The sequence below is a fragment of the Ahaetulla prasina genome, chromosome 2 (genome assembly GCF_028640845.1).
Source record: "Ahaetulla prasina isolate Xishuangbanna chromosome 2, ASM2864084v1, whole genome shotgun sequence".
Lineage (NCBI taxonomy): Eukaryota > Metazoa > Chordata > Lepidosauria > Squamata > Colubridae > Ahaetulla > Ahaetulla prasina.
This window is the reverse complement of record NC_080540.1, coordinates 138,983,129-139,003,000: the sequence shown is the minus strand read 5'-3', so window position 1 is coordinate 139,003,000 and position 19,872 is coordinate 138,983,129. Positions and strand designations below refer to the sequence as shown.

General features: G+C 40.1%; 1 protein-coding gene across 1 annotated transcript in view; it reads left to right on the top strand.

Annotated features, from left to right (window-relative positions):
- TTYH2 (tweety family member 2) overlaps nt 1–19,872 on the top strand; it is a 78,431-nt gene that overhangs the window by 50,450 nt on the left and 8,109 nt on the right. Inside the window, exons 5-13 of the mRNA XM_058169695.1 lie at nt 4,330–4,425; nt 5,619–5,691; nt 6,682–6,751; nt 9,978–10,033; nt 11,797–11,889; nt 13,416–13,508; nt 13,617–13,759; nt 14,725–14,910; nt 18,621–18,699. Coding sequence (XP_058025678.1) covers nt 4,330–4,425; nt 5,619–5,691; nt 6,682–6,751; nt 9,978–10,033; nt 11,797–11,889; nt 13,416–13,508; nt 13,617–13,759; nt 14,725–14,910; nt 18,621–18,699 — 889 coding nt within the window. The remainder of the gene's footprint in view (nt 1–4,329; nt 4,426–5,618; nt 5,692–6,681; nt 6,752–9,977; nt 10,034–11,796; nt 11,890–13,415; nt 13,509–13,616; nt 13,760–14,724; nt 14,911–18,620; nt 18,700–19,872) is intronic.

The window sequence follows — 19,872 nt, the reverse complement described above, 5'->3', positions numbered from 1 at the left end:
CTATTCCATTCTTGCATACTTTCTTTGCCTCTGGATTCTTGTTTAAATAGGGAATTCAATTTCTATAGTTCAAAGACACACCATCTGAAACTTTCTTCTAAAGCTGTTAGAGGCGTGGCCAGCATCGCGGGCGAGACGGTTGCAAACCCCGATGTCTCCGGAGTTTGCGCTGATATCCGCCCACCCAGGGGGTCCATCCGAACTTTGGATTGGACCATAGCTGCCTCGAAGGGGCAGCGAAGAGTGGGGGAGCCGCCGGAGCGAACAGGGGGATGGCAAACTCCCCATAGCTCCGGATCTTTTCCCCCGACCCAGCGGGGAGGAATGCAGCGCCATAGTCCATCATGGCAGCTGCACCAAAGCTGCGGCGGCCACAAGAATGGGCAGGAGGAAGAAGCATCAAGAAACAAATTGTTGAAGTCGGGTGAGTGATGATCTCACGAAGAAAAAATAAGAATAGGCACAAGCCTTGGAGAGAATTTGTAGATTTGCGGCTAATTGAATAACAAATGAAAGTGAAAGTAAATTTGGAGAATACACATTCAGGAAGTGAAAGACAGAAGCTAGGGCTTGGAATGGAAGCAGAGCCCCATTTAAATAAAGAAAAGGAAAATAAATTTTTTCCAACTAAATAATGGTTTGGAGATTCTTGGAAGTCTTAACGGATTATATTGGAAATTAAAGAAATAGGAGAAAAAAGCAAAAGAAACTATTGAACTGTTTTTTTATGCGAATATCTCAAATCCCTCCGTTTTAAATTTATGGAATATTAAAGATATCAATAGGACATAAGAATCTGGAAGATAAATAAATACAATTAAGGAAAACCTTGGAAAATTGACCTCGTACGTACCAAAGCATTTGAGAACAAAGGACCTTTGTCACCAAAATGACTACTTATTATTTGTGAGCTGTAACTGTTTCAAAAGGAGACATCTAGAGGCAGGGGAAGATAGCTAGAGGATTGGTGTTGCTGAGCCTAAAATCTTTCTGATTTACAACAATATCCAGGAGGGCAGTGATTGGACAGATAGGAGGAGGAACTTCATCCTGGTCAAGTGACTGTGTTTTTGCTTAATTCTTTCTTTCCAGCATGAGACAGCTTTCTTTTTTAAAAAAAATATTAAATTATGTAGATATATAAGAAAGTGATTAAAATGCTAACGTTTCCACGATATTGCTGCATCCTAGTGGTAAAGATTCTGTATCGTGCTTAAGATTGGAACTCAGGCAAGATCCTGCTTCATCATGAAAAGTTGTACAGGCACCAACTTCAGAATGTCTCCATTCTGATCAACATGGTTTCGCTGAATATTTGTTATAAATGGAAGCAAAATTCTGATTGAATTAATGTCCATGCTTGATTTTTAGGATATGCCTGGGGTCAGAGTAAAACTAGTGTAAAGCATCATTGCACTCTGGAAATAAACATTGTTCTGTAGCAAACAAATATGCACTTGATTTATTTCATGGGCTGTTTCTCAGATTCATCCCATTTGCATATAGAATAGAATAGAATAGAATTTTTATTGGCCAAGTGTGATTGGACACACAAGGAATTTGTCTTGGTGCATATGCTGTCAGTGTACATAAAAGAAAAGATACGTTCATCAAGGTACAACATTTACAATACAATTGATGGTCAATATATCAATATAAATCATCAGGATTGCCAGCAACAAAGTTACAGTCATACAGTTATAAGTGGAAAGAGATTGGTGATGGGAACTATGAGAAGATTAATAGTAGTGCAGATTCAGTAAATAGTTTGACAGTGTTGAGGGAATTATTTGTTTAGCAGAGTGATGGCCTTCGGGGAAAAATTGTTCTTGTGTCTAGTTGTTCTGTTGTGCAGTGCTCTATAGCGTCGTTTTGAGGGTAGGAGTTGAAACAGTTTATGTCCTGGATGTGAGGGATCTGTAAATATTTTCACGGCCCTCTTCTTGATTCGTGCAGTATACAGGTCCTCAATGGAAGGCAGGTTGGTAGCAATTATTATTATTTTTTTTATATCTAATTTTCTAATATTCTAATTTTTTTATCTAATTTCTATACTTAAAATAGTTTTTTTAAATAGATATAGTTGCTTATATTGCTCAGAGGCCAAAATTAAGCCAGAACTGCTCTGAATGCTAAAAAGTGGTATGTGTTTTTTCTCCCCCTAGTCTTTCTGAATTCTCTTAGGAGTAGTGAAATTGCACCAAAAGCTGCAGCTTGCCTGTGACTAGCTCTTGGCCACACATGGAAGAATTTTAATCGGATTCTAGTTTAGTTTAGGCACTAACTAAAATAGAGGAACAAATACAGATCTTGCTCGTCCTTTTTGTCTTTAATATTATTGAAGCAGAAAGCCCCAGTCTGTGAATAAATTCATAAGAAAATAGTACCTGCAAGGTCGGAACAATTAAAAACCTTTCCTTTTGGCAAAAATGCAGAAAGACAACTCTAGTTCATGTGCTCCAGGAATGAGCTACATGGATTGTAAGGCAGTTGCATGCATGTGCAAGCACAAAACACACAGAACATTGTGCAAACTGCATTATATCATAGCAGGGAGAATCCCTACTGACCAGGTGGCATTTTAACGTTAGCAACCCAGATAACCACTAAATAGGATTATATTCAGAAATATATATAGTATTGCATTTTCTTAGCCAATGTAAATGGTTCGATTTACATGAATTACACATTCCTGAAATTTCATCATGCATTTCCAACACATCTACAGCTCAAATATTTAAAAACAGGGATTCTCAAAATCACACATAGGCTCTAGAATATAATGGAGTACTAACTGTTCTATTGAATTGTTCTACTCACATGTTGTAAAAGCCGTGTTTTCATAGAAACGCCCAAATGAAAAAACATCCTAGACTAGATCCTTGGGTTGTTTGGGAAGAGCCTCTCTTATGCAGGAGGCCAAAACAAAAAACAAAAAATCACCACTTGTCTCATTCCACTCTAGGGGTGACTGCAGGCAAACTGCATTAGGCCAGCTCTTGGAATACCATGAGAACATTTGAAAATATTCTTTTTGAGAAATAAAATCTTATAAGATAAATGCATAAGGTCCCCATATCCTCTTTTGCCCTTCTGTTTATTCCTTGCTTAGCTCATTCATCATGTTCCTCCCCAATTAGCTTTGTAGCTACCTGTAATGCTTTCTCCTGCCCAGTATTTGTCAGTTGTGATTTTGAAAGGAAAGTACAGGTAGCCCTTGACTTATGACCACAATTGAGCCCAAAAATTATGTTGCTAAGTGAAACATTAGTTGAGTGAGTTTGCCCCATTTTACATCCTCTTGTCGCATGGTTCAGTGAATCACTGTAGTGGTTAAATTAGTCAAATGGTTGTTAAGTGAATCTTAACATTGAATTTGCGTGTCAGAAGGTCACAAAAGGGGATCATGTGACACACACACCCCCGGGGACACTGCAACCGTCATAAATATGAGTCAATTGCGAAGAGCCCAAATTTTGATCACATGGCCATGGGGCTGCTACTACTACGGTCATAAATGTGAAAACTGGTCATAAGTCACTTTTTTCAGTGCTGTTGTAACTTTGAACCATCACTAAACGAACGGTTGTAAGTAGATTACTACCTGTCACCGCCTGCCTGCTAGCTTCAAAGTAAGTATAGGTTATTCCCAAGGAAGTATGATTGCACTGGAGAAGTCTCAGCTTCTCAAATCTGTTTGATTCTGCTAGCCATAAATGTTTCTATTTGCATTTGAATGGCCCTTGGATAATGTCTCCCTTTCCATTTCATCGGTCTGTCTTCAGGTCTCTAGAGGAGAAGTTTGCCCTTCACAAACTTGGATAATTTGTAGAAATGCCATATTGTTCTAAACTTAAAAATGTTTCCTTCTTACCTGTGAGTTGGCCAATCACTCACCCGTTCAATCACTGCTCCTGCCCAATTCTTCTGTGTGGCTGCCCCACCTTTTGACAGCTCCTAATTGCTGTCTTCCCTTGCTGCTGGGTTGGAGGCTAATGCCGGCACTCCAGGGAACTTGCAACTTCCCTATTTGCACCAGCCTGCACCTCCCTTCTTCACTATCTCTACGGGACAGCTATGATCCACTAGAGATCCCCTATTTGGCTAGGATATCAGCATTTTCCCGGAGCCCTGGAATCCACACCATACTGCCCCACACAAACCCCTCAGAAATGCCATATTGTTGTTGTTCCATGGTTCTGCGGAGGTGTTGCCCCCCAAAGCCTAAGAACAGTATCCTGCTTACATTTCACCATCCCTCCTCCTGCCAAGTTTCTCCAGGGATGTATGAGTTACCCAAGCATTCTCTCTCTCTTTTTTTGTCTCCAGATGGCTCTCTTACCTCTTGCTGTTCATTCTGGACTTGGTGATTTGCCTTATTGCGTGCCTGGGGCTGACTAAGCACTCCAGATGTCTGCTTATTACGTGAGTACACAAAGTTGTTCCACCAGAGAGGCAAGAAGAAAAGGTATCTTTCACAGCCATGCGCAAGGTGCTCAAATCTTTAATGCCGTCTGAGGATCTTGGACCCTAAGAGAGAGTCCTCCCTGAAGAAAAACCGGCAAAGGTCTCCGCTTGTGGGATTTAGGGGAGTTTCTTAGAATTGGTAGGCTGACGTAGAAGAGTTCCATGCTGCTTACATTGTATTCGATTGTACCTATCACAATCCTACCTGACTATACTTTATGGATGAAAACGCCAACCAGCAATTTTCCATCTGAATTTTAGAAAATGTTTCCGGAATGCACTGTAGTTGTGATATAGGATGTGTTAGACTAGCTTTCTCTTTTACTCCGGGGAGTGTTCCTTTTCATTATAGCGACCGCACCAGAACAAGCAAATACAACAAAATAAAAGGACAGAATAAAGGATAATAGTTTTCAGTGAGGGACTGATAGTCTTACCTTAAGATATCTGCTTTCTTTTATGGCACAGCTGTTCTAGCATATAGCCAGCCCCGAGTCTGCAAAAATTAATATGTTTTCTTGCATATGAAGATAATTCTTCTGTTACCTCCCACTCCATATGGACTTTGCTGTTTCCAGTCAGGCTGGAAAAGCGCACAAATTTGATATGAATGAAGTTTCCAGAATTGTAAGTTAGGGGAAACTGGTTTCTTGGATATCTGTTGTAGTATTGATTTTAAACATATCTTTTCCATGCAGGTATCTCCTCCCCCTTCCTCCTTCCCTCCTTCTCTAGCTCTCCCTCCCTCCCTCTCTCTTTCTCTCTTTCTGAGCGAGAGAAGGAGAGCTCTATATCCAGGAGGGGGTAGATTTTAGTAAGACTGGAAGCTGTGATCTGGATCAAAATATCCAGGGCAATCATGCATTTCATCAATTTGTGCAGACAGATTAATTGGAACTGGATTCCAGGTGCTTAAATTCAGTTCCCACCTGCACCGTTTGTTTTACAGGCAGTATTCTCCATGCATGGTTATGCTCTACATCTCTATGATAGGCATAATCAAGACTTGTCCTAGAAGATGTTATAGGAGCAAGAACAATAGCAATGGAAGCCTCTATCCTGTTAGAGCGCTCAGACCAATAGTGCAGAGTCTTGCTGTCACCTTTCCGAAGTCTTCTTTTGACTCTTTGTTGTATATATGTTGCCCACAGGATGCTGTGCTGTGGACTTTTCACACTTTGTCTCAGCTGGGCTTCCTTTGCAGCAGATGTTTCAGCAGCAGTGGTAAGCCAGACACTTGAACTCGAGCTTTCTGTCTCTTTAACTTCAAACTGTGGTTGTTTTAAGGGCTCAGTGTACTAAGTTTACTGTGATGCCTTAGGTCTTGACCACCGGAGACCGCCCAACTGTTCTTTCCCACTTTCTGACAGCTAAAGGGCCTGTTCATCTGGGGAGAACGTGTTTTGCTCTTCCTTGCCTTGCTTCCTGCAGCCTTTCCTGCTTTTGTTTTTTCCAGAATCATACCTTCTCATAGCACAATGCATACTTAGCAGGAGGAATTTTGAGCAACAAGGAGATAGGTTATTTAAAATGAGCAGAAGTCATCTTGAAGGTGTTTTGCTTGGTTGCCTGCCTGCTCTGCGTCAGGCAGAGGAAAATTAATTTGCCCTGTACCTTCAGCACTGCCAATCTCATAAAATGCTGTTCTTATAAATTAGTGGCACTTCTGCCAAGATTTCAAGGGGAGCCAGGAAGAGATTAAACGATTTTAATCTCCTTTCTGCTATTTCCTTTCTGCTATTTACAAACTTTGGTCACTCTAATTTTTTGACAGATGGGAGTATCAGAAAGTAAATTTCATTTAAGCATGAGATATTTAACAGTTATTGCAGCCTCCTTATTGCTCTGGTTTCTTTGTTATCCAAGAAGTCTACTTTTATGAACACCTTGATTTTTTATGCATTGTTTTCATACAGATATAATTGGTGTACATATTCAACATAGAGGAATAAAATTTAAAACAAATGCATATTCATAGGAAGCTTTAATATCTTAAATTCATATGCACATTCTACCTGTGCAGTCTATCCATTTACCTGGCAATGCTGGGATATGTAGAAACAATTTTTTAAACCTCCAGCATGTAACCTCCTTAAGTACAAGTTCTAATAATGATGACAACTTCCTTTTTAAAAACATTAATTTTATCTTCTTTAAAAAAGTATGTAATAAAAATTATACAAAATAAATAAATAAAAATTTTGCTTCTTATAGGGCACCAGTGACTTTTGTGTGTCCCCAGACAAATTCATTGTGAATATGACAAAAAGTGACCTCACTTCAGGTAAAAATACTGCTTTTGCTATCATTTGAGTAGCGGAGGAAAAACCCTTACGTGAAAGTTGACTGAAGAGAAATAAAATGTGATGTAGATTTAGGCCCCGCCCTGCATAGATAGATAAACATCAGTATACAAAATCCAGAGATTTAAGGTACAAGTACACTTGAACTGAGAGATAATGTGACTATTTATGTGGAAAGTGCTTAGAAAGTGATTGTGCTTTTCCAGCCTACTTTGTGACTATGTATGGAAGAGTTTAAAAAACAAGGAGCATACAAGTAGATCCTAGAGAGACCTCTTTTATTGGGCCATTGTAAAATTTACTTCTGATTGGTAGCATGGAAAGAACATAGAATCAAAAAGTTAGAAGGGACTTTGGAGGTATTCTGGTCTAACCTTAACAATCCAATAACTGGCATCTTATGAGAACACTGACCAAGTAGAGTTAATTTACCCCACAAGGGCCCCCTGGCTGTTTGAGGTAAAAACTACCCCACTCTGCTTCTGCATTAAATTATCCTCCCCAAACCAGTTTAACATATCCAGTGAACAGAGGCAATAAGAGAATACTCCCGGCTATAGAATCTGTGCCAAAACATCCCTTTTGTTAATGTTTGCCAAAGTTTTGAGATTTTTTTCCTTAAGCTAGGGACTTTGATTTCATTTTATTTCCTTTTATTAAGGTAGAACCACAGCTTAGCAGTTGTTCCAACTTTTTTTGAAAAATCGGGCAAAAGGGGGATAGGAGATTATGCAAAGTGACCATTTACTAATTATCCTTGGCATTTGATGTGTCTGTTAACATACTAAGGCAGAATTTCAGATTATAGGGGAGATTGCTTTGGAAGAATCAGCGTGGAAGGGTTAAGTAGGGAGAGAGATTTGGTGAACCAATCATTTATTAGTTACCCTTGGCAGTTGCTTTTATACTAGTAGGTGGGCATTATTTATGAGATATGGTGTAAGAATATATAAAATATATTTTATATATAAAAAGTGGAAAGAGGGGCAAATAACTAAGGCAGAATATCAGCAAATAGCCCGAGCCTGTAAAGATGAAGTGAGGAAAGCTAAGGCTCACAATGAACAAAGGCTAGCGACAAAAGTAAAAAATAACAAAAAAAGCTTCTTCCAACATGTTAAAAACAAGAAAAAAGTCAAGGAAACAATTGGCCCATTGCTGGGAGAAAGTGGCAAGAAGATGACAAGCAACAGGGAGAAAGCAGATCTACTTAACTCATTTTTTGCATCTGTCTTTACACAAAAGGAAAAAACAATCCAACCTATCAAAAACAGCACTACAAAAAACAGATTAGAAACACAAGTTAAAATAGGGAAGAAAATGGTAAGTGAACACCTGTCTACCCTAGACGAGTTCAAATCACCAGGACCGGATGGATTACACCCCAAGGTTCTGAAGGAACTGGCAGACGTGATCTCAGAACCACTGAACTATATCTTTCAAAGATCCTGGAGCACAGGGAGCTGCCAGAGGACTGGAAAAGAGCTGATGTAGTTCCCATCTTCAAAAAGGAAAAACAGATCCAGGAAACTACAGACCTATCAGTCTGACCTCAATACCGGGAAGATTCTGGAAAAGATAATCAAGCAACGAATCACCGAACACCTAGAAGCAAACAAAGTAATAACCAAAAGCCAACATGGGGTTGTCAAAACAGATCATGCCAGACTAATCTTATCGCATTCTTTGACAAAATGACAAAATTAGTAGACCAGAGGAATGCTGTCGATATAATTTACTTGGACTTCAGTAAAGCATTTGATAAAGTAGACCATAACCTACTACTAGATAAAGTAGAAAATGTGGGTTAGACAGCACCACCACCAGATGGATTCGTAATTGGCTGACCAACCGACTCAACGTGTAGTCCTCAACGGAACTACATCCACATGGAGGAAGTATGCAGTGGAGTACCCCAAGGCTCTGTTTTAGGCCCAGTACTCTTCAACATCTTCATCAATGACTTGGACGAGGGATAGATGGGGAACTCATCAAATTTGCAGATGACACCAAGCTGGCAGGAATAGCCAACACTCCAGAAGATAGGCTCAAGTTACAGAAAGATCTTGACAGACTTGAACATTGGGCGCTATCTAACAAAATGAAATTCAACAGTGAAAAAGTAAGGTTCTACATTTAGGCCAAAAACAAAATGCACCAGTACCGTATATGTGGTACCTTGCTCAATAGTAGTACCTGTGAGAGGGATCTTGGAGTCCTAGTGGATAACCATTTAGATATGAGCCAGCAGTGCAGCAGCTGTTAAAAAGCCAACACAGTTCTGGGCTGCATAAACAGAGGATAGAATCAAGATCACGTGAAGTGTTAGTGCCACTTTATAATGCCTTGGTAAGGCCACACTTGGAATATTGCATCCAGTTTTGGTCGCCACGATGTAAAAAAGATGTTGAGACTCTAGAAAGAGTGCAGAGAAGAGCAACAAAGATGATTAGGGGACTGGAGGATAAAACATATGAAGAACGGTTGCAGGAACTGGGTATGTCTAGTTTAACAAAAAGAAGGACTAGGGGAGACATGATAGCTGTGTTCCAATATCTTAGGGGCTGCCACAAAGAAGAGGGAGTCAGGCTGTTCACCAAAGCACCTGAGGGTAGAACAAGAAGCAATGGGTGGAAACTGGTCAAAGAAAGAAGCAACTTAGAACTAAGGAGAAATTTCCTGACAGTTAGAACAATTAATAAGTGGAACGACTTGCCTTCAGAAGTTGTGAATGCTCCAACACTGGAAATTTTTAAGAAAATGTTGGATAACCATCTGACTGAGATGGTATAGGGTTTCCTGCCTGGGCAGGGGGTTGGACTAGAAGGCCTCCAAGGTCCCTTCCAACTCTGATGTTATGTTATGTTAAGATGTAGCTTTATCATTAATGAAAGCTGAAATTTTTGCAAAGTAATACATTCATGGCAGGCTACGGTTTATGTGGCACATGAAAATAGATTTACTCAAATATTGCTTCTCATTCTGTGCATGTCAAAAGTTTGGCAAAACCTTTAGATACAAACTTTTCTGCAGCATTATCCTTTCAACATACATTAGACAATGTTAGCATTGTAAACTGAGACACTCCATACAGTGCTGTCCCAACTGGTGCTGAGCAGTGCTGACCCATTGTGGGTTAGAAGTTGCTAAGAGTGTCACACTTTAACCAATAACTAACTCTCTTCCTCTTGCACTTTGCTTTTGTAGAAATTGTAGAGTACTACCTGTATTGTAGACAGAGTCTGACCAACCCCTTTCAACAGGTAAGAACTTGATTGCCTTTGTACACAATTGGCAAAGGATCCCCCAATAGCAATGAAAAGAGAAACCTGGCTCTTTATTCCAAGAATCAGCTTGCTTTCAGTGATAGGGCAGGGAAAATGAGCATTACTCTCCACAAAAATAACAATAGCATTTAGGCTTATGTACTGCCCCATAGCACTTTACAGCACTCTCTGGTCTTTTTACAATCTAGAAGCATTATTTGCTTATTGCCCCCAACAAACTGGGTCCTCATTTTACTGACTTTGGAAGGCTGAGACAACCTTGAGCCCATCAGGATCGAACTCTTGGTGTCTGGGCAGAGTTTACCTGCAATACTGCATTCCAAACACTGCACCACAGGGCTCTCCCCAGGTAAGGAAACATCCTTATCTGAACATGTTAGTTAATTTGGAAGCTCCAGCTCTGATGTCTCCTTACTCAATCTGGAACTATGGCTTCTGTAATCTCAGTAAGTCCTGGAAAGCTGGACCTCTACATAGAAGGTATTAATTATGAAATGTAGGTAAAAGAACCATTTAGTTCATTAGATTTCCAGGGAGAGAAAGCTTTCTGATATTTTGAATGTTGATGTAAAAGAGTGTAGACTGATTCCTAGGTGTTGAAAGAGGATAATATTTAATCTGTTTACAGGAAATCCTTGATTTATAAACTTTAGTGTAGTGACCATTCAAAGTTACAACAGCCATGAAAAAAGTGACATGATCATTTTTCACGCTTTACAACCATTGCAGTATCTTGTGGTCAAATGATAAAAATTCAGACCCTGGGCAACTGGCATGTATTTATTTATGATTGCAATCTCCCAGGGTCGTGACGTCTTGCCTGGATTACTGCAATGCTCTCTACATGGGGCTCCCCTTGAAGGGCATCCGGAGGCTACAGTTAGTTCAGAATGCGGCTGCGCGGGTTATAGAGGGAGCCCCTCGTGGCTCCCGTATGACACCGATCCTGCGCAGACTGCACTGGCTACCTGTGGCCTTCCGGGTGCGCTTCAAGGTTTTGGTAACCACCTTCAAAGCGCTCCATGGCATAGGGCCGGGTTACCTACGGGACCGCCTACTGCTACCGAATACCTCTCACCGACCCGTGCGCTCTCACAGAGAGGGACTCCTCAGGGTGCCGTCAGCTAGGCAGTGTCGTCTGGCGACACCCAGAGGAAGGGCCTTCTCTGTGGGGGCTCCCACCCTCTGGAACGAACTCCCCCCAGGACTCCGTCAACTTCCAGACCTCCGAACCTTCCGTCGCGAGCTCAAGACACATTTATTCATCTGTGCAGGACTGGACTAGGTTTTAAATTTATAGGGGTTTAATTGGTTTTAATATTTATATTTTTAATAATTTGGCATTAGAATAAGTTTTTTAATGGTTATCTTAATTTGTACATAAATGTTTTTATTTGCCTGTGAACCACCCTGAGTCCTTCGGGAGATAGGGCGGTATACAAATATGAATAAATAAATAAATAAATAAATAAATAAATATGATCACCTTTTGCAACCTTCTGACAAGCAAAGTCAGTGGAGAAGCCAGATTCGCTTAAAGCTGCGTTACTAATTTAACAACTTTCTCTGGCAAGAAAGGTTATAAAATGAGGCAAAATTCAGGTAATAACTGTCTCACTTAGCAATGGAAATTTTGGGCTCAATTGTGGTCATAAGTCAAGGATTACCTGTACCGCAATTTAAGATTTATGTAGGAAAAAAATGGCTAATACCTTGCATGATGTGTTCTCTATTTGTAGGCCCTGACTATTTACCAGCGTTCTCTTACAACTATGCAGATCCAGATTCACGGTCTTGTGCAATTTGCAGTGCCTTTTTTCCCTACAGCCAAAGTAAGTTGCACAATGTTGTCTTTTCCTATGGAGCAGCCAAGGTTCTTTGATGGAAGCTACTGAGTCAACATACATTTAGAAGTGGGGTACACTTGCTGTTTTCAGAAATTTGACAAATACAAAATATGGGCATATATTTAACCAGGGAAAAGTTGAATGTTCTTATGAACTACCTGAAGGTAAAGCAAGCAGCATAAAAATCATAGGTTATGGTTGACAGGACGTAGATGCCACAACCATACAATAGCAGAGGTACAAGTCTAGGATCCCCTGTAATCATAGTCTTCACTGATTTGGTGTCTCTAGGTAGTAATTCTATGAGCTTTATTCCCAACATATCCAGAGAATATAAAGTTGGACAGAGTACTATAGCGACTGGAAGCCATTTTAATAGATGGAGTGAAATTTTATATGAACAGAAAAGAATTAGCAATTGGGAACTCTATTTGTATATTTCAGATGTAGATGAAATTTCAAAGCCTTCTTCAGCTAGATTAAAAAAAGCCAGCTGCTTAACAAACTGGTTTTTGACAGGAAATGCCATTCAGTGTTCTGTATAACATGGATGAGCAACCGGCAAACCATAGCAAAGGCTTATCATAGTTGGAGTTGAACAACATATGCATGGTCACATTTTGTCTGCCGTGTGAAATGAAGCGTAATGTTGGCTTCAAAGGGTAGAAGGGTCTGTCCCCATAGGCTCCTCAGGTATCTTGAGAAAGTTGTCCCAGGGCATTGTGAGAGATTGTGAGCAGGGGACGAAGCCACTGGTTTATCTGAGAAGAAGCTGCATGGTCCAGATGGGAAGCTTGTGAGAAGAAAGTGTTTCAAAGAGAGTCCAAATTAATAATTTACTATAACTGTGGCTGACAGTTTTCAAAAATAATGTTATCTCAGACTAACATTAAATATACCTTCCTGAAAATTAGGTTGTCTTTGCTTCTTCAGTTTTGCCAGTTCCATGGGCTTTGACATGCATGCCCTTGAGCTCCCAATATGGAGCTTTAGCAAAAGTATCTGAAATCGAGCAATGCCTCCATGCCCAAGTGAGATGACTTTCTGTGTATGACTATTGCTGACAGGTGAACAATAGGGTAATTCTTTTTTCCTTTCTTTTAGCTTCTAATCAAATGAGAGAGAATCCCTGGTAATAACAGATAGCAGTACCAAGAGAAGAAGCCCTTTTCTTCTTCATGAAGTTTTGCAAAAGCACTAAAGCTCTAAAGTTATCCCTGCTTCTATAGAATCAGTGTTCGGCAACAATTAAGTTAAGATCGGAAGGATAAGGGTTCCAAATTTGGAGTCACTGGGCCGCCGTTCACCATCTCTCAGCCCAATTTGATATCACAAGATAAAATCAGAGAGGCAATACCTTGTATGCCAGCTGAGAAGGATAGGCTACGACTGCAGTACAGTCGGTATCTATTCACAGTGACGGCTGGACAGTCATTCTAGGTATGGTGAACACTGTTCCTTTTCCAATAGAATATATGCCCCTTCTCTGATGGCTTTTGCCCTTGCTGCAGACAGAGCTGCTTGATATACAGAAGTTACTGAACTACTCTGAAATCAACCTCCACCAGCTGACTGCCATGCTGGACTGCAGGGGCCTTCACAAGGTAAGCAGCATAAGGCACGCTCTGCTTTGGGGACAAAGGTGTTCGTAGCACAGGAGCAAGACCCTTCCTTCCTTTCTTCTTTCCTCCCCTCCCTTTCTTTCACTAAAGGATTACCTGGATGCCTTGGTTGGGATCTGCTACGATGGGGTGGAAGGCTTGCTCTACCTCACCCTCTTCTCTCTGATGGCTGCTGTATCCTTCACCACCATCATATGTGCCGTGCCTCGAGCCTGGAAACATTTAGCCAGCAGGTAAAACGGAATAAGTTTCCCGGGGCTACCACAAAGTCAAAATAACCTTGCTGACGATAGAGAGATGTTTTGAAAATGGGATGAATAAAATAAAAACGGGTGATTTTCTGCAACAGCCAGAACATGTCTGATTTCTCCTTCAATAAAGTTGCAGAGTTATGAGCTGATCTTCCTATTGTCCCGTCCTCATTGAGAGCTGTGCATGTTGAAGAACTTAAAGAAGCATTCTAGAGACTATGCAGTGGGAGATATTGACTAAATAGCATAGCATAAGGTTATTTAGTAATGTTATGGCCACTTAATGTCACTTACAAAAATGCATTCATCAATTGTTGAATAGTTAACCTCTCGTGTCTTTCTGGGTTTCTCATATTCACCTTTAATTTGGTGAGAGAGGATGGAGAGAACAGTAAGAGGGATAAAGAATCAGGCAATTCATCTATGAGAGAGAAAAACACAACAAAAGAATATTCTCCCCATTATCTAGCATCACGTATAGGCACTCTCTAGCATTCCTTAGTTTTAAGCTCCCCAGGGTCACTCGACAGTGAGAGGGGTGGCATATAAATTTAATAAATAATACATTCCTGATCATCAAAACATCAATTTTTTGATAACTTTTGTATGTTCATTCTTCTTTCATTACCTAAAAATGGTGAAGGAAGTACAATCAGTTCTTTCTGCTTCCGCCCCTCCCCCCGCTTCCTGATTAACGTGAACTGTCCCTTGGGATTGGGTTTTCTACAGTGGAACAAAAGCTCTCTTTTTTCAGATACTATGGTTCCTTTCCTGGTCTCTGCTAACATTAAAAAGGAAACCTTAAAATGAAGCAACTGAAATACCCGATCCCTCCAGGAATGAGTGTTACATCTTCTCACTTGCCAGTCCGTTCATAACTATCCCCTGTGTTCAGATTTGATTTTATTTTCTAAGTTGGGCCGTTGTTGTTGTTTTTTTCCTTCTAGGGATCGGGATTATGATGACATAGACGAAGAGGACCCCTTCAACCCACAGGCTCGACGTATTGCTGCCCACAATCCCAACCGCGGGCAACTCCGTAGTTTCTGTAGCTACAGTAGCAGCCTGGGCAGTCAGACAAGCCTTCAGCCTCCTACTCAAACCATCTCCAATGCACCAGTGTCTGAGTACATGTAAGTATGCATGGAATTAGTAGAAGATGCAGAAGTTATGCAGTAATCAGTACTTAAGCCCACTTCCTCTCCTGTGAGGTTTTCAAGGCGGCAACAGAGATAGCTTCTGCTATTTGGTGTTCTCCACCTTAACTTACTATACTCTGGTACTGTCTTTCCCTGTTCAGATTTGGGCTGCCTTTTGTTGATGCTTCCATCATTCCATCTTTCTCTGAAAACCATTATGTTTTCCCATTTTACCAACCTAATAGCTGTCAACCCATATCCTTCATAATCTTGACATCCCAGCCACGAGACCCAAAATCCAGCTTTATACAGCTGCTAGGTATTCAGACTGTAGCAATTGCCTTCTTATTGAAAGAAGACGGCCTTACGGATGAAAAACATTGAAAAACCGTACTTTTGAACTGTTATGTTGGAGAAAACATTTTTAAAAATAAAGACTAGATGCAGTTCTTAAAATAGAGAATATGTGTGAAACAAGCTGTTGTCTTACTTTTTGCATCTTTTATTATTCGTTAATTACGTTTTTTTTCTTGTTGAGTTGTCATATACATTTACATACCCTTTTATGAAAAGATCTTGTTTAAATATATTTATGGATTGATTGGTTGGAAAATGTGCTGACTTTTGATGGAGGAAGTCTTGGCCATTTATCGTTTATAATTACAGATAAGCCAACTCTTGAAATTTCAACCAAAAATGCCATGAAAAATGGGTCACCCGTGGATAAGTCAGTCCTTGCATTTTTAATCACAGCAGTGGACAGAAAATTGAAAGTGTTATGTCAGCATTTATAAAACTATGATTTTTAAGGCCATGACAGACTGGTCTGCAGATAAGCCGAACCCAATTTTGGGGGTGTATTTTGAAACCCAAAATTCTCAGCTCATCTACAAGTATTCATGGTACTTCCTTTTTGCCCCTTTCTATGACTTGGCTTGGAAGGAAATAATGGATAGCAATAAAAAAAATTGGGGGGATGTTTGATGTCAAAAAAGTTGAACATTGTCGGAGTTGCTTAGGCCTTGGATGGGAGATTATTAAGAAATCCTAAGGTTGCAGGTTAGGCTAGAAGTTAAATCATGAAGACAGTGCAACCATTTCCATATTTTGGTCAAGCAAAATACATGGATCTGTACATAAATTCATTGGGAATTTATTTTGACTCAAGTGAACCTTTATTTTTCATTTATGCATGAGAAGATACATATAGCTATTGCCACCTTGTCTGTGAAAATCTAGTAACTTCTAGCTTCAGTACAGATTTTCTGGTCAGCAGCCACCAGAAAAGAGCATGGTGGGGAAGCTCTGGAGATGGCATCGTATCCCATCTGTCACTATGCAGATGGGTATTGTGTACAACTTAATCCTACCTTGGATTTCGGGCAGCTGTTGAACCCACATCTTCAGTATCCTCATAAGTTGTTAGTGTTTCCTTCAGGGTGATACCATGGAATTGCCTACTGAATTTGAGCGAGGTTTAACAATGGAAAAGGTCCATTGGAGGAGAAAGTCCATCCAAAGTGGCAGGAAGGAGATTTCCCATTTCTGTTTTCATAACTGGTGGAAACCATCTGGTCTCCCCCTTCAGCTCTCTGAACCATTTGCTGCAAAATCTTAGAAATGAAAAGTCCTTCTAAGGAGTAATCAAACAAGGGAAGGGAACATTGTGTTGCTCACTTTTATGATTTCAATTTAGGTAGGAAGACAGAGAGATTATGCAATTTCTTTGCTGAATGATTTTTTTTCCCAATTGTGATATCAGAAACATACCCTAGTTGCTGATTTCAGATCTGGGTTAAAAATAAAAGCTGATTCAAAACTGTTCTTTTGGATACTGTACATTATAGTAAATCCTCAGAGAGAAACAATGCTACCTAAAAACTACCTGAGCGGAGTACCAAGAGGTTTTCACAGGCATATAAATTTTGCCATATAAAGACAATTTGCAGAAAACTTGGTTTCCCACTTGGAATATAGGCCCGTGAATGCCCTGCACTACAGTAATGGCCAAAATTGTGGAAACCTTTTGGGAAAAGTGTATTTTTGAGGTTTGATAACTAATAAACTACTTTTTTTTTTTGGCGTTTCAAGATAATCATATTCCACTGCTGGAATGGCCTGGGAATAGCTCAGACTTTAACCCAGTTGAGCCAACTAAAGAAGCTTGTTAGTCAGAAGCAACCCAGCAATAAAACCCAGTTAATAGAGACAATCATTCAATCTTGGTTTCACATTATAACAGCTGCAGAACTAAAAGACTTGGTTCACTCCATGGGAAGACATTGTAAGGCCATAATTCATGCTACCCAATAAGTATTAACTGACTTGATAATTTTGGGAGATTTCCATTTTTCTTTGTGTTTCACTTTTCTTCTTTATACTGTAACTGCTATTCCAATAGCAAACCCTACATAAAAGTTATTGCATTACATTCTTGAATAAATTATCTTTCCATTGATATATAATTTTATGGTATTACTCCCCCAAAAAAGTGGTGTTATTAGCTAGTTTTAGAAAATAAACTTTTCCCAAAAGGATTCCACAATTTTGGCCACTACTGTATATTCATAACTACTTGTGATTGCACAGTTCAATACAACTGCTGAGTTGCCAGCCTTTCAACCTAGTAACCTTGATTACATGTTCAAATTCCCTGCCATATGGGGATAATGGGAATGAGAGGCCCACATGTCTGAAGAACATTTAGGAAAGGTTGGATTAAATTTTGACTTGATAAGCAACCAGTCATCATCTTATTCTTCTCATCCTCCTTCTCCTTTGGAGGATGTTGTAAAATAAATTTGGAGCATTGGTAGGCCTGAGAGGAGCAGAATGTTAACTACTGCTCTTTTTGTCGGTCCCTGGATGACTTTTGCTTGATGTCCTTCCTCTCACACCTATTGCGCATAAAAGAAAGAGGGTACGCGTGTCCTTTGCTATTTTTCTCAAGGCTCAGTTGTTCTTCGCAGTACATATTGCTCACTGAATGTAGAAGAGTTTGTTCCAGAATGAATTCCTTTCCCACGGTGTTTTACAGATCAAGGAGAAAACTCATGAGAGCTGGTGTAGCTTCTCCCAATCAGGTGTTCTTCAGATATATTGGGAGTAGCATTTGTATTTTCCTCAGCCAGCTGTATCTTTGAGTATTGAACTAGAGATGATGGAAGTTCCCATCTAATCATCTGGAGAGTACTAGGGCAAAAAAAGACTATGATCAGGGCATTTATGAATATTTGCCGATTCCCCTTCTAAGCTATCTTCATGGTACTGCAAGGGCAAAATTAATAAATGGCTCGAGATCCAAGACCTGCTGCGTGATGGGATAAGCTCCCGACATTCGCTCCAGCTCCTGCCAACCTAGCAATTCGAAAGCATGTAATCGCAAGTAGATAAATAGATACCACTTTGGTGGGCACATTAATGGGGACATGAAAGAACCCCCAACCGGATGTCTCCCGAGCAGCAGTGATCTCACTGGCTACTTATTTCAACACAGGTTGGAAGCACCTGTGGTGCATCCGACACAAAGACGAGCGTTAATAATACCTGTGTATCCACACTCCCACCTTTTCCCCACTCCCACAGGCTTCCTGCCCCCAACAAGGATCCCTTGCTTCTGTGAGAATGTCAGGAATATTTCGTAGCCCATAACAGATTTCCTTTTAATAGATTGTCCTCCTGATCTGACTCCTCTTTACCTGCAGGAACCAAGCTGTGCTCTTTGGTGGGAATCCACGGTATGAAAACGTCCCCCTGATTGGAAGAGGATCACCTCCCCCCACGGTATGGTGGGCTCCGGAGGCTAAATCATTTTTATAACAAACCCTTTATTCTCCCTCCCCCTGCTTATACTAACACTCCTGATCAATTTAACAAACACATTTTCTTTAAAAACTGCGATGAAATACCCTTCTGCTTTTTGTCAGAAAATATGAAATACTAGTTTATGGAATTTTTCCCCCTGATGTTAGAGATGAAGAAACAGGCAGTATATGATTTAAATGCAGGCTTTTCAATGGAACGTCAATCCAGAATCTAGACTGCTATCTGAAGATGAAAATGGCTGCAGCGGCCCTACTTTCTGGAAGGTGGCTTTGTTGTTATTATTGTTCCCACAATTGTTTTAGCTATGTCAATGAGACACAATGTAGAATATATCTCCCACTGAGATGGCATCTTTCTGGCTGGCTTCAGGCAGCTGTATAGCGAAAGAGCAGAAAATGTTGTGTTGCATTGCATTGCATTGCTATTTGGCTGCTAGTCACTCAGGCAAACTGTTGTGCGAGGCAGTACTGGAATTCTTATCACATCGGCAGACTGGCTATTGTTTCTATAGTTTGCGTGATTGTGTTATTCAATGCATGTTACATTTATATATTTCAGTTGGTTTTTTAGATTGTTTTTAAATCCCACCTTTATTATTTTTATAAATCACTCAAGGCAGCAAGCATACCTAATACTTTTCCTCCTCCTATTTTCCCACAACAACAATGCTGCAAAGTGGCTTGGGCTCAGAGAGTGACTAGCCAAAACATACCCAGCAGGCTTTCATGCTTGAGGCAGAATTAGAACTCACAGTCTCCTAGTTTCTAACCTGGTCCCTTAACCATGAGATCAAATTGGCTTTCCCCTGCATCTTTAACACTGTTTGTGGAGGCAAGAACTGCAAGTTTCTGTTCATCTAGAATATGAGTGGCTATCTTTTTTTTATTTTCTCCCCATCTTATTCTACTTTTATCAAATGTTTTTCTTCAAATATATAATGTTATAATGCGTATCACTTTTTTTGTTTAACATAAGATTTATTTGTGTTTGTTTTTTGAAATCTGCGATGCTTGGTTTGTTTTTCAATCAACTTGTTTTGGAGCTACATTGCCTTTTAAGGTGCTTGAGTTTTTAAAATAACTTGGGAGGGATGGGGTGTTTTTCTCCCCCCCCTCCCCCATTTTTCATAAG